The sequence below is a fragment of the Eptatretus burgeri genome, chromosome 2 (assembly GCF_056783735.1).
Source record: "Eptatretus burgeri isolate ZD-2024b chromosome 2, Ebu_testis_v1, whole genome shotgun sequence".
Classification (NCBI taxonomy): domain Eukaryota; kingdom Metazoa; phylum Chordata; class Myxini; order Myxiniformes; family Myxinidae; genus Eptatretus; species Eptatretus burgeri.
In genome coordinates, this window is record NC_140962.1 from 129,818,293 (window position 1) to 129,832,669 (window position 14,377).

Consider the following 14,377-nt stretch of genomic DNA (forward strand, 5'->3'; position numbering starts at 1 on the left):
ATGGCTCACTCTGGGAGCTTATGTGTCTCTGCAATGCTTGGGGGTTTATATTTGCAAAACCACAACAATATATATATATATATATATATATATATATATATATATATATATATATATATATATATATATATATATATATATATATATATATATATATATATATATATATATTGTTTCACGAAAAAAATAAGTGACCACTGTATTTGTTATTGTTGTCTGTCTGTATGTCTGTGTGTCTGTCTGTCTGTCCCAAGCATAGCGCCGTGGGTTTTGATCCGATCCTGATAAAAATTTTGGTGGGAGGTTTATATCATGATCAAGTTGTGTTTTCCTGAAAATGGGTGTGGTGCGCCCATTATGGGCGGAGCCACACCCAAAAAACGTGTTTTTCGGGGGTAGCCAATTTCAATTTGCATCTTCTCCTCGGGGGTTTGTCGAATCTTGCAGGGTTTTCGGTATTTGGTTAGCCCAATGGCACCTGCATAGCCCCACGGAGCTCGACTTTTCATTTTCGTCCCAAGGTCAAGGTCACGAACTTAGAAAATTGCGAATTTTGACATAAAAAATCCATTGTCTCCGAGGGGTTTGTCGAATCTGGCAGGGGTTTTGGTATTTGGTTAGCCCAATGGCACCTGCATAGCCCCACGGAGCTCGATTTTTCATTTTCGTGCCAAGGTTCAAGGTCACAAGGTCACGAACTTAGAAAATTGCGATTTTGACATAAAAATCCATCTTCTCCGAGGGGTTTGTGGCAGGGGTTTCGGTATTTGGTTAGCCCAATGGCACCTGCATAGCCCCACGGAGCTCAATTTTTCATTTTCGTCCCAAGGTCAAGGTCACAAGGTCTCAAGGTCACGAACTTAGAAAATTTCGAATTTTGACATAAAAATCATACGACCGCCCAAACTTTGAGAGCTGGGATGACAATATTTTTTTATGCATAATCCTGAGGTCATTCCCCACCTAAAGTCTTGAAACCATTTTGCTCTATCTCGAACACCTTGCCCGTGGCGCCCCCTTCAAGTTTGTTTTTACACTGATTTCATCAAAGTATGGATAATCCGAGGAGTGTGAAATGCCATATAGCCTATATGACGTTATATTGTTCCTGGAATGTTCCAGAGGAAGTTTTGCACCAAAGGTCATAATCCTTGACCTCTGACCTTTAAAGTTCACAAAGGTCAAATTTTCAAAGTTGTGGGAATCGAACCGGGTTTTCGACCTTCTTCGACGAACTAACTCCATTAAGCTATAGCACGTATCCTGTTTCCTTATTTTAATATCCACCACATTGTTTTGTGACCTTTAAAGGTGATGCAAAGGTCAAATTTTGAAAGTTGTTGAACGAAACCAGGTTTTCGACATTTTGCAGCTAATCACCTGTCACTCGTACCACATCATGTTGATCATTTTTATAACTTGGTCAAACATTATCACATTGTCTCATCCTTGACTTCTGAAACAATCTACATTGTCAAATACCGCTCGTGAACCATTGTCGTCTTCAGACTAGTGATCAATTAAATTTATTTCAAAAATGATAAAAATTATAAAGTGCATTTCCAAGACTGCCACAGCACATGGCCCACCGACGATGGGCCGAGAAGGGTTACTGCCATCAAGCGGGCAGGAGTGTCTGCTGGTACATTAAATGCTTAAATAATTGGTTCACAGTTCTCATTGACACTAAGTGGTAATGAAAAGGATTGTGGCTTGGAAGTTGTGTGAGTAATGAAGGATGTAGTTTCGTTTCTAAATTCATGTGAAAAGGAAACTTGTGAATACAGATTAACTGCGATACATATTATTCAGCTCAATAAAAAATATTTCCCTTTTGCAGGAAGGTACGGGTCCACGGGTCATCTCTGCCTTTGTCGAGGTTGTGTTTGATAACTCTGACAACCGACTGCCTGTAAGTATATAACTTAGTTAAAGTTGTTCAAATTTCTGATTAAATGTTGTCACAAATTCTCTGTCTGTAAGGTGGTGTAGTGTTACAGTGTGAGGTTAATGCTTGTATGCCTAAAATTTGATACAGAACATCTTGCAAGTCAACGGGAGTTATTGTTATGATAACTCATTGGCCATCATATATGACTGTGTGTCGTATGTGTAGGTGAGAAGTTTATTCTAAATGTTGATTTTGTCTAAAAGAGTAACGAGTTGTCATGTTGAAGTTTGTCTTTAACCTGTGTAGAAAGATAGCCAGGGCGCAAGAGATTTTCGCTTTACTTCCAGATATGAATTGCATGGCAAGTACGAGGGTTTGTGGAGGGAGGGACTTTCTTGAATGTTCTCTCTCCGAGTATCGACGAATGGAAAGCGGAGTGAGAAAGGGGGGATGGGAGGAAATGGAGAAAGAAAGAAAGAATAGCAAGTCCCGAGTTGCTTTGTGTGCCGTGCCACGTCATGGTTTTGTGTGCTCCTTTTGAAATATGCCCAGGTTTGCGGAGCACTCACCTGCAGGTTTGCATCTATGGAAAAAGAAAAGTCCTTCAAGACTTGTGACAAATGTGTCACTCGCTGACTTTAATTCTTAATTATTTTAGACCTTAACCATCATGTCGTTAACTGGAACTATTATCTCAAATGTCATCATCAGGTGAAGTGTGTTGTATGTCGCACGTCGCTGTTTGCAGATTGATAAAGAGGAAGTTACATTACGGAGGGTTATTGGAGCCAAGAAAGATCAGTACTTCCTGGACAAGAAGATTGTGACGTAATATCTTTTATTGTTTTTTTTTGGGGGGGGGAGGAGTGGGGGTGAGAAGGAGATTGCACAAAGCAATGAAATGAAAAAAAAAAAGAATGTAAAACAACAGCGACAATAATCCCATGCTGAATGGAATAAGTGGAACAGTTGAAAATAAAAAAATTTTCCCACAAGTAGAATTGTTCAACATTGTTAACTCGAATGGCACTTCGTGGAACACTTGCCTCCACTAGGCTGAAATGTTTACCTTTTTTTATCCCACTGATAGGCCGGGTCTGCATCGGGACCTGAAACAAAAATCTAATCTAAAGGGCTTGTTCTTGTCACACACTCAAAACTGTCCATCATGTTTCATCCAAATCCATCCATAACTTTTTGAGATATCATGCACACAAACAGACAGATAGGGATGAAAACATAACTTCCATCTGCATTCCGTGGCAGAGATAATTGTGCCTGCAATTTTTGGTGAGGATGCGTGAAGCAGCTCACTGAATGTAACCCGGATGGCCAAAGACTGTCCTTTCGTTTCCATCAGATACTTAGTCGAGATTAGTTTTCTGCCTCAAATTAAAACCTTTGCACTGTCTTTGAAGAAAACAAACATTAAGCAGTACAGAAGTTGAAAAAGTTGTATCCAGACATCGATGCCCGTTTCTCTGTGTACCCCACAGTAAGAACGACGTGATGAACCTTCTTGAGAGCGCTGGATTTTCCCGGAGCAATCCTTACTACATCGTGAAGCAAGGAAAGGTGTGTGAATGTGCCACATCGTACAATTCACCGAACACTTGAATTTTCTTTTTCTTTATTCATCTTATCTCAGCAGGAATTGTGATTGAGCTGTTTTCCCATCCGAGGTGGAAGGTTTACCATGGGTGACACTCCTTCCATATTTTACGGAAATCTGTATTTTTGTTATGACCCGTACAGAGGTTTCCCTGTGTTAGTCATCAGAAAGCATGCCATGATTATAGGGAATTGCGGTGCTATTCCGATATGCTGATTCGTTTCCTAACCCATTTCATCCGGATGGGGTGAAATGCTAATGCAATAACGCATCATGACCACGATTATGTGAATTACTCCCATGATAGTTTTCATTATGAGCTATTTTTGAAGAAGTTAGCCGGGTACAAAAGCTTGCAAGCGCGTTCCCATGATTAGATGTCCGCCAGGCAGGAGACGTGTGTGTACATCGGTGTTGCGTACCCGCCTTTCCTCGCCGGCAGATTCGTCTGTACTGGTTATCACATTAGAATGGCATTTATGTTCGCTTACATCGTGAGTGTTCACATTTTATTTTGTTATATTAATGGTGTAGTATTAATTTGTGATTGGAATGATGCTCTTTGGAAAGAAAATATGGAGAGATTAAATTTAATGCCAGTGGTGATGGTGCAGTGGGAGCAGGCAGTGGTGACGGTGCAGCGGGAGCAGGCAGTGGTGACGGTGCAGCGGGAGCAGGCAGTGGTGACGGTGCAGCGGGAGCAGGCAGTGGTGACGGTGCAGCGGGAGCAGGCAGTGGTGACGGTGCAGCGGGAGCAGGCAGTGGTGACGGTGCAGCGGGAGCAGGCAGTGGTGACGGTGCAGCGGGAGCAGGCAGTGGTGACGGTGCAGCGGGAGCAGGCAGTGGTGACGGTGCAGCGGGAGCAGGCAGTGGTGACGGTGCAGCGGGAGCAGGCAGTGGTGACGGTGCAGCGGGAGCAGGCAGTGGTGACGGTGCAGCGGGAGCAGGCAGTGGTGACGGTGCAGCGGGAGCAGGCAGTGGTGACGGTGCAGCGGGAGCAGGCAGTGGTGATGGTGCAGTGGGAGCAGGCAATGGTGACGGTGCAGCGGGAGCAGGCAGTGGTGACGGTGGAGCTGGCAGTGGTGACGGTGCAGGAGGAGCAGGCAGTGGTGACGGTGCAGCGGGAGCAGGCAGTGGTGACGGTGCAGCGGGAGCAGGCAGTGGTGACGGTGCAGCGGGAGCAGGCAGTGGTGACGGTGCAGCGGAAGCAGGCAGTGGTGACGGTGCAGCGGGAGCAGGCAGTGGTGACGGTGCAGCGGGAGCAGGCAGTGGTGACGGTGCAGCGGGAGCAGGCAGTGGTGACGGTGCAGCGGGAGCAGGCAGTGGTGACGGTGCAGCGGGAGCAGGCAGTGGTGACGGTGCAGCGGAAGCAGGCAGTGGTGATGGTGCAGCGGGAGCAGGCAGTGGTGATGGTGCAGCGGGAGCAGGCAGTGGTGATTGTGCAGCGGGAGCAGGCAGTGGTGATTGTGCAGCGGGAGCAGGCAGTGGTGACGGTGCAGCGGGAGCAGGCAGTGGTGACGGTGCAGCGGGAGCAGGCAGTGGTGACGGTGCAGCGGGAGCAGGCAGTGGTGACGGTGCCGCGGGTGCAGGCAGTGGTTACGGTGCAGTGGGAGCAGGCAGAACCTGCTCCTGAACCTGCTCTTTTTTTGAAGAACCTGGCCCAGGTTGCTTTTGGTGGTCTTGAATGCATTTGTGTGGCTTAAAGTCATGCTGAAAGTTTAAACCCACCCAAGGGCTTAAACGTCAGCCCAGAGCTTTCTCTTGCTTTACATTCACCTGTGGTGTCCCAAGCAAACATATCATTCCTTTCCTGTAGTAATTCTCTGCAGACTAATGCAGTATGTGAGAGTACAGCTCTCATATACTATAGTTCTAACTGTAGCATTTTAGCGTGGCGTACTTTTTATATTGTGAGAGTCGGCCCACCGACATTTTTTTTGCTTTGCTTTTGAGAAGATATTATTATTTGCTTTTAAGATTCAAAACTGAAGTGACAAATTTGGATTGCAATGATTTATAATAATTAAAACGTTAAAAATGCAAGGAAAGCTTCCAGGATCAACCGGCACATTTTTCTTCGTTTAAACCACAATAGTGAAATCTCTTGATGTTTAAGATGAAGTATACTACTGCATTGGTATGTCATTTAAAGGGAGGTGTACCCCCATGTTGCTTCCTCCTGCTCTCCATGTTTATCAATTAACATTTATTTATTTATAAATATACATTTATTTTTAAATATACATAAACATACATTTATAAACATTGATTTATCATTTAAACTTAGCTCTCAGATGAGCCTCGATAAGGTATACCAAAAAAAAAAAACAACATTGAATTGAAAAATGACTTGTTTATTTATCCCGATGTTTTAATTTAAAAAGGCAGTGTCGGCCATGAGCCGTAACTTGTACCGTGCAGTTTCGTCCCACATATCGGGGGGATAGATAAATCCTGTACAGAATTATTCTTTATGATGAATACATTCTCAATCCACAAGATCTCCACTCAAAATCCCGCAGTTATTGCATATTTCAATCATGAAAATCGCCCTTTTGTTCCGCCCGCTCAGCTGTTTGTTCTTGGAACCAGCGCAAATTGATGGTCATGTGACCACTGAACAGTGAGCGTATTTCCCAAAACGAATTAATTATTCAAGATGGCTGCGCCCGTGAAGCAGTGTGTTTTATAACAATTTCGTTGTTTTCATCGTCAAAATGTTCGGTTTTGAACCTTGCGAGTGCATTATAATTCATCAGCCAAATGTAGAAAATGACGGTGCCCTGCCGTTTTCGATGGCTCGGTGGGAAAAATGTTTTGAGCCATGTTGCCCTGGTTCTTTTCCTATGACTGGGTAAATTATGCCAGGTATCTCCCTGTCTACTGAATTGAGATGGTGGATCTTCAGAGGACACACCCTGCATGTCACCAGGAAATGCTCGTCACGGGGCACTGGACCGTACAGCGTCAATATCGCCACCCATTCTCATCAATTGCTTGTGATCAGGCAATAGAACAAACATGTAATCGCGACTCGAAGACCAGTGGAGTATTGACTGGGATAACCCTCAAACCAGGTGCCATACGGAGATGGATACTGGCGCAGCCCGAGCATGCTGCAATTGCAAGCAATGCGAGGTTATGGCGGGTATGTCGCCTGACTGCACCAAGAGGAAGGGGTTGTACGAGTCGCAAGTGAGGAAAGTTGGTCAGGATGTCCAGTCAATCATCACTACGAATGGGAGTATGATCAACCCATTCGAAGTTGAGTCTGATCAACTGGTTTGTTTAAGCTCTGGGGTCACGATCATGTCAAACATGATCTCCTGTCTGCTTATCAGACTGGCGAGGAATCTCTGAGCCGATATATTAACGACTGTTTGACTGTGAGAGATGAAAGTCTGGACGTAGTGGATGGATTGGGTGAGCTGACTGCACCCCACTAGAAGATGAAGCCTCATCCTGATATGTTCTCTCCACTGACCCTATACTTCTCAAAACTGAGAACCTTCGCCGATCAAAGTATCTCAAAATCTTCCAAAACAACCAGTGGTCAAGAAGTCATTGTGAAAAATGAGAGAAATGTATTCTCGCGACTTCTTGCCATCGGTCAGTCTCAGAGTATCAATCTCCGTGATATTCTGACTCATTCCCCGGCACCCGTCTCAATACCTCTTGCCAGTGCTGATGGGTCCTTGGCAAAAAATGTTAAGTCAAAGCTCCTGACAATGGTCGAGGAAAGTGCATTGACTACCTGAAGAGTGGCATCCCTGACCACGCAGCGATCATTGTTGATGCGGGTCCCCTGATTCGGTCCATTAAGCCTATCCCAGATACTTTTGGAGGGCTGGCTGATGCCATTTTCTCTGCCTTAACAAAATTTGCCAAGAACACATTGTTCTCGCCTAGATTTTGTTGTCGATCGCTACCCTCAGTGGCAGCCAGACCATACATATTTATGGTAAAAACCAAAAAACACCGAAGCAATGGTCAAAATTCATGTCAAGCGGCCAGAATAAAGAATCACTTGTTGCTTTCCTCGTGTCGGAATGGAAGGACATCAACTTGCGTGCCTACTTTGATCGGGACGTTGATGTGTACATTACACATGGAGAGTACTGTCACATTCTGAGGAGTTGGAATGCCATCACAACCATTTGCTCTGTTGATGAGTTGTCATGTGACCACGAGGAAGCAGACACGCGGCTTATTCTCCACACGCAACAAGCTAGTGCAATATTTGAAGATGTCGTAATCGTGAGCTGCGACTCGGATGTGGGCATAATTTCCCTTTGTCTTCAACAAAATCTGTCCTGCAATACATTCTTCATGACTGGCAATGAGGTGTTTGAGACATCACGCATTATGGATTTGCAGAAGATGACCTGTTGTCTTGGAGCTGATGTATGCAAGGCACTAATAGGTTTACACGCATTCACGGGATGCGATTCCACCAGCACTTTCTATGGAAAAGGCAAGCAGAAAGCGTTCACTATTATGTTTGATCGTGACGACTACACACGGTCTTTCATTGAACTGGGACGAGGTTTCGATCTCGATGAAGTTTGCCTCAAATCCCTGGAATCCTTCGTATGTCATCTTTACGGGCAGCCAAAACTAGATGACGTCAACGAGGCACGATACAAAATGCATTGCGTCTCCTCAACATCTGGTCAAAGCCTTTCGCCAACCAAGGATGCATTACATATGCATACCTTGAGGGCCAATTACCAAGCGGAAATTCATAGGCGATCCCTTGTGCAGTCTATTGGTTCACCTTCACCTGTAGGCCATGGGTGGGAGATTGTTGATGGGAAATTAGTCATAAAGTGGATGACCATCAATCCAGCCCCAGACATTCTTTTGAAAGTCACACAATGTGCTTGCAAAGTATCGAAGTGCTCAAGTTCGAGGTGTTCATGCAAAAAGGCAAAAGTGCCATGTTCAGATTTGTGTAAATGTTCAGACTGTGCCAATGTCAGCCATGCAACCGATCTTCGTGATGATTGCGATGATGATGATGATGATGGCGATATTAATTATAATGATGAGGAAGAAGAATACGAAATGTTAACGGAGTTTAGCATTGTATAATTGATGTTTGTTGGCTGCAGATAACACCATGTTCACATGCCATTGTCTAATGGTACCGACCGAGTGTATCGGGGTTCCTTCTTACCTATAATAAGTTTTTAATATCGGTTTCAATCTGTATTAATTTCTCTTATGTGTTCTTTCTGTTGTACTACCATTGCGTATTACCTAGTTTTGAGCGCTTGTGATGTCAAAGGCATTTATTGAACGAAAGTTTTTGTCCACAATACAATATACCAGAAAAATGATCCATTTTAACGAATTTCGCCATTTTTGGAAGACCCCCAGATGAAACCGGATGCAGCAGCCTTCAGAACTCTCCTTAATGCGTTCACAATACAAATGATAACATGTCTCGGCAGTTTGGTGCGTGTGCGCATTTCAGAACAGTCGATATCGACGTCCAAACTTGGTTCTCAGACACATCAAGCCGACCCATTTTAACGAATTTCGCCATTTTTGGAAGACCCCCCAAGAAGAAACTAGATGAAGCAGCCTTCAGAACTCTCTGTAATGCATTCACAATACAGATGACAACTACTCTAGGCAGTTTGGAGTATGTGCGCATTTCAGATCATTAGATATCGACTTCCAAAGTTGGTTCCCAGACACTTCAAACCGACAGATTTTAACGAAATCGCCATGTTTGGAAGATCCCTCGAAGAAACAGGTGCAGCAGTTTGGAGAACTCTCTGGAATACGTTCACTATACCAATGATAACGTGTTCTGAAAATCTTAGGCATGAGTGATGTCAATGTCTGTGGATCTTGGCAGCTGAATTTGCTTTCAGACACCAAAATGACCGTTTGGGCTCGAATTACCCGAATATCGGATGGCGAGAAAAAAAAAAAGCTGCAGGAATCTCCGTGGAGAACTTTGGCCCCCCATTTTATAAGGTTAACAGCCATCAGAATCCGCAAAAACCAAGTGTCCCCCCGATCAGTGGAACGAACCTCATGTTCTAGCCCCTTTTCCAGTTATGGCTGATGGCGTAGCGATATTGTAATCGGCTCTGTCCGTCCGTCTGTCTGTCTGTCCATCACGCTATCTCCTCTTAAACAGTTGTGTAGAAATTCACCATACTTGGTAGTTTATCACCACAGGGCATGAAGATGCAGGAGCAGCATCATTTTTAGCCCCCAGCCCACCCCCCTTTGTGCCGTGGGGTGAGGTCAAAAATTCAAATCCCAAAAATGTTGCTACGGCACATCTTAAAACATTTTTAATGAAACTTTGTATGTGCACAGATGCCAACCCTCCCGATTTCATCGGGAGGCTTCCGAAAATTCACCCAAACTCCCGCCCTTACGATCACTATCCTTATCCTCCCGAAATTTTGATATTTTTGCACTGTTCACTAATCACTTCGAAGTTACCGAAGTAATCGACTTCGAAGTTACCGATGCTTCAAGCCCTCGATGTTGATTACGAAATGGCAGAAAAGAAGCTTACAAAGACCAAGAAATGGTCTCAGAAGTACAAGACCGAATACAGTCTCCAATACCCGTGTATTCAAAAGTCTGAAAGAGGAATTCATCATGCGCATTGTACAGTATGCAGCGTTGATATTTCAGTTGAGCACGGAGGTCGCGATGATATTCGGAAGCACGTTGGAAGCAAACGGCACACAGATATTGCAAAGGAGAGATCTTCGAGCACGAGTACCGGTACACTTCTGAATTATTTCACCAAACAAGGGACAAGCGAGGAAGAGGATGTTACCCGAGCGGAACTTCTCTTTAGTGGATTTATTGTGGAACATAACTTGCCCATATCAGTCTCAGATCATGCTGGACCTCTATTTCAAAAGATGTTTCCAGATTCAAAAGTTGCTTCAAAGTATGGATGTGCAAGAACAAAAACTTCAGCAATAATTGGTGAGTTGTCAAATGTTACTGCTTCATCTATTGCCGATATTGCTAGACTCGCTCCATTTAGCCTAGCTACAGACGGAAGCAATGACAGTGGTCAGGCCCAGCTATATCCTGTCCTGATTTCGTACTATGACAACAGTGCTGGGATTGTGAAGCAAGGTTTGCTAAGTTTGCCTGCGTGCAAACAAGATTCCACTGGAGAAAACATTTTCAAACTGCTTGATCATGAGTTCAGTGACAGGAAAATTCCGTGGGGAAATTGTGTTTCCTTTTGTGCTGATAATGCCTCTGTCATGGTGGGCAAGCACAAAGGAGTCGCTGCTTATATCCACAAACAAAATCCAGAGTGCTACATCATGGGATGCCCTTGCCATATGATGCACAATGTCTGACCAAGAAGGCGGCTCAGGCCTTACCCATTGAATTAGATGACTTTCTCATCGATATTTACTACTACTTGGACAAAAGTAGTAAACGCGTCAAAGGAGTGAAAGCACTGCAAGAACTCTGTGATGCCCCGACACACAAGATTCTGAAGCATGTTGCAACAAGGTGGCTGTCCCTTGATCAGTGCCTAGACAGGCTGATTGAACAGTGGGAGCCACTTCGCCTCTTCTTCAAAGAAGAAGTACGAAGAAAAATGCAACCAACTGTAGCCAAGACTCTAACAACGAGCAAGAAGGACGGCACTGTATCTACTGCCAGTACTGGCACTGCAGGATCAAGCACTAGTGGAGCAGCATTCACCACTACCACTGCAGTATCTGCTGCGAAGAAGACAGCAGGGACAGCACCAAAACCAATGCTGAGAGCAGGTAGCATCACCGGCCATTCATCACGTTCATCTACAAAGCAGATCCCTTCAGAGTCGAGAAAGACTGTGATAGTCCCATCTACAGGCAAAGAAGGACCCAAGTTAAGTTCTGCTTTTGCCAAATCACTTGATAGAAGCTCAGCAAAACCTTCGAATCAGAGGTCTTCTTCCTTGGCTGCACCTACCTCAAGCTCTCTCCTCAAACGTAAAATTGGATCTGGTACTACGAGTCTGACCTCTTCTGCTGGCAGTAAACGCAAGTGTGATCGCCCTGCGGCTAAGTGTACTACGAGTTCTACAACTAAAAGCGCATCTTCCTCAAACACTGTGCAGGAATCTAGAGAAAAACGTGTCAACAGGATGTTCTTGTCTCCACAAACAAAACTCTATCGTTTCTTCCTTCGATATGCTAACAAGCTTTTTGAGAAGGGGAATCTTCTGCTCCAAAGAGACGAACCCTGTATTCATCTCCTGCACGGAGAATTGAATGATCTTCTGAAAGATATCTTCGTACGGTTTTTGAAACCATCGGTGTCATCGGTTGCTCTGGTAAATGTACCCTTCTCTGACAGACATCATCAGAAGAATGATGAGGACCTCATGATTGGGAACGATGCCAAACTGTATATAAGGGAACAAAGGAGTCTCAAGAAATCCACCTTCACTCTGAGTGAGTCAGACATCCAAGGTTTCTTCAGTGCAGTTCGCTCATATTATGTGAAAGCCTGCAATTACATCTTCAAAACCTGGCCGCTAGATGATGAATTAGCCAAGCATGCTCAGGTGCTGGATGTTAAGCTACACCAAGAAGTGGGGTTTGACTGTGTGGAGTTTTTCATCAAGAAATTCCCCTGTCTGTTCAGTGGCGGTGATAGTGACATAGACAGTCTTGAGAGTGAATTCGCTCACGACCAGGCACACGCCTCCATAGCTACAATTGCTACTGAGACAGTGAGAGTGGATGAGCAGTGGCATCGGATTTCACAGCTCACAGATCCCTGCACTGGTGCCAAGAAGTATCCTAATTTGAGCAAAGTGATGAAGGGAATCTTGGTCATTCCTCATTCGAACGCATCATGTGAGCGGGCACTCAGTCTTGTACGGAAGAATCAAACTGAATTTCGTCCCAATTTGAGTGTCAAAACCCTGGAAGCTCTCTTAATTGAAAAACTAGCTCATAGCACCCCTTGCTACCAGAGAGAATACAGCAAAGACATAATCAGAAGGGCTAAAAGAGCCACACAGCTGTCACTCAGCAAAGCTGCCATGGAAAAAGCAAGCAGCAGTAGTACCAGCCAGTAAGGTAAGAAAAATATTGCTTCTTTTGTGCTTTTTGTTAATCTTTGATTGTCCCCTAACTTACTAATATTAACATACATGTAACATTAAAAAGTGCACAATTTTCCCCTTTTTTTGTTCAAAAAGTGGGAATTCTTAACATGTTAAATGCTCCAAAATAGGGCTCAGAGGGCACTAGAGAGCGTCTGGAACCCCAGAGCTTCCAGGGCCCTAAGGCGGGCCCTGGACTCCGCCGCAAGGGTCGAGCGCTCCGCGCTCGAGATGTGCGCTTCGTGCACATTATTTGGTGTCGGTTGCAAATCCTCCCTAATTCTGATTTCCAAAAGTTGGCATCTCTGTATGTGCAATCAACATTGGGGGACACATGAAATTTGTGACAATCTTTTGGATTTGACCCCCCGGTTCATGCCTCAGGGGATGGGAACTTATGGGTCAAAAGAAGAAAAAAAATTAAAACCTAAAATTTGATATCGGGTCATTCCTGGTGGAACTTTTTTCTTTGGGTGAGAAGCATGGGGATTTGCGAATGGCGCACACACCATCGACTTCGCACGAGTTTTCTTTTTTAAAACACTATTCCCAGTGGATTGACTGCGCACAATCAGGGCTCCGTTTGTGTGTTTTTTCTTCAAACCTTCGTGTACATTGTTGAATAGTTGCTTGTCGTGAGCGAACTGTAATGTGCTTGCATTTTGCAGATAAACCAAATGGCTACTGCGCCGGATTCTCAGAGGCTGAAGCTGCTGCGTGAGGTGGCGGGTACACGAGTTTATGATGAGCGCAAAGAAGAGAGCATAACCTTGCTTAAAGAGACAGGTTGGTGATGCAGTCGAATTGATAATTTAAATGCCAACAATTTTTAATTGCCATGATTTTATTCTTTGGCATCATTATAATTATTCTGACTTTGGGTGGGGCGATTGCTTCTCCTGTATAGTATAGCATAGATAAGGCAGTTGAAAACCATGTCCCATCACAAATGCTTTTAAACCGTGCATTATAATTGGCGAGAGTACATCGACTTGGAACTTCCAGTGATCCACGACAACAATGGATACGGGCGATTAAAATGAATGAGATTTGATTCCTTGCAAAACTCGTGTCAATGAACTTGAAGATTGTGATCAAGCCGTTTATTATGGAGGATGGCATTAGGTAAGATGTCCATGTGACGTCGCTACTCTGGAGCTTTGCACCAAATTTGCTTCCGGTCCAATGACTCAAGTGAACTGAATTATTTCCTGCACTTTAAAAAAAATGCAAGATTGAGGGTCATGGAAGCAAAAAAAAAAAATTGTGCTTCCAGCAGATCCCATTATTATCTCTGCCACCGAAGGTGCACTGAGGTTATGAAGCCATCCCTGTTTGTTTGTCGGTGAGCAGGACATCTCAAAAAAAGTCTGGACGGATTGAAATGAAATTTGGTGGACAGGTTGGGTGTGTGACGAGGAAGAATTGCTTATATTTTTGGTGAAGATCTGGATCTGGATCTGGATCATAAAATGTTTTAAGTGATTCTTCATCATTGAGAGATGGGGCCAAGAATGATGGACTGTGCAACACTATATCTCAAAACGTTGTCGACGGAATATGACGAAACTTGGTGGGTGAGTTAGGTAGGTGACAAGAACAAGCCGATTAGGTTTTGGTGAAGGTCTGGATGCAGAGCCAGCCTTTCAGCGGGATACAAAACATAAGCTCTTCAGCCTGACGTAGACATGCGCTCTGCCGAGTGCCGTTGTAGTTGTACATTGGATCCCTTTGCCATCTTCCTAAAAATATAAAAACAAGC

At 44.3% G+C, this 14,377-nt stretch overlaps 1 protein-coding gene across 1 annotated transcript in view; it reads left to right on the forward strand.

Annotated features, from left to right (window-relative positions):
* The window catches only part of SMC3 (structural maintenance of chromosomes 3), a 98,095-nt gene that overhangs the window by 24,109 nt on the left and 59,609 nt on the right, over positions 1 to 14,377 (forward strand). Inside the window, exons 5-8 of the mRNA XM_085871207.1 lie at positions 1,841 to 1,912; positions 2,640 to 2,719; positions 3,388 to 3,466; positions 13,284 to 13,401. Coding sequence (XP_085727333.1) covers positions 1,841 to 1,912; positions 2,640 to 2,719; positions 3,388 to 3,466; positions 13,284 to 13,401 — 349 coding nt within the window. The remainder of the gene's footprint in view (positions 1 to 1,840; positions 1,913 to 2,639; positions 2,720 to 3,387; positions 3,467 to 13,283; positions 13,402 to 14,377) is intronic.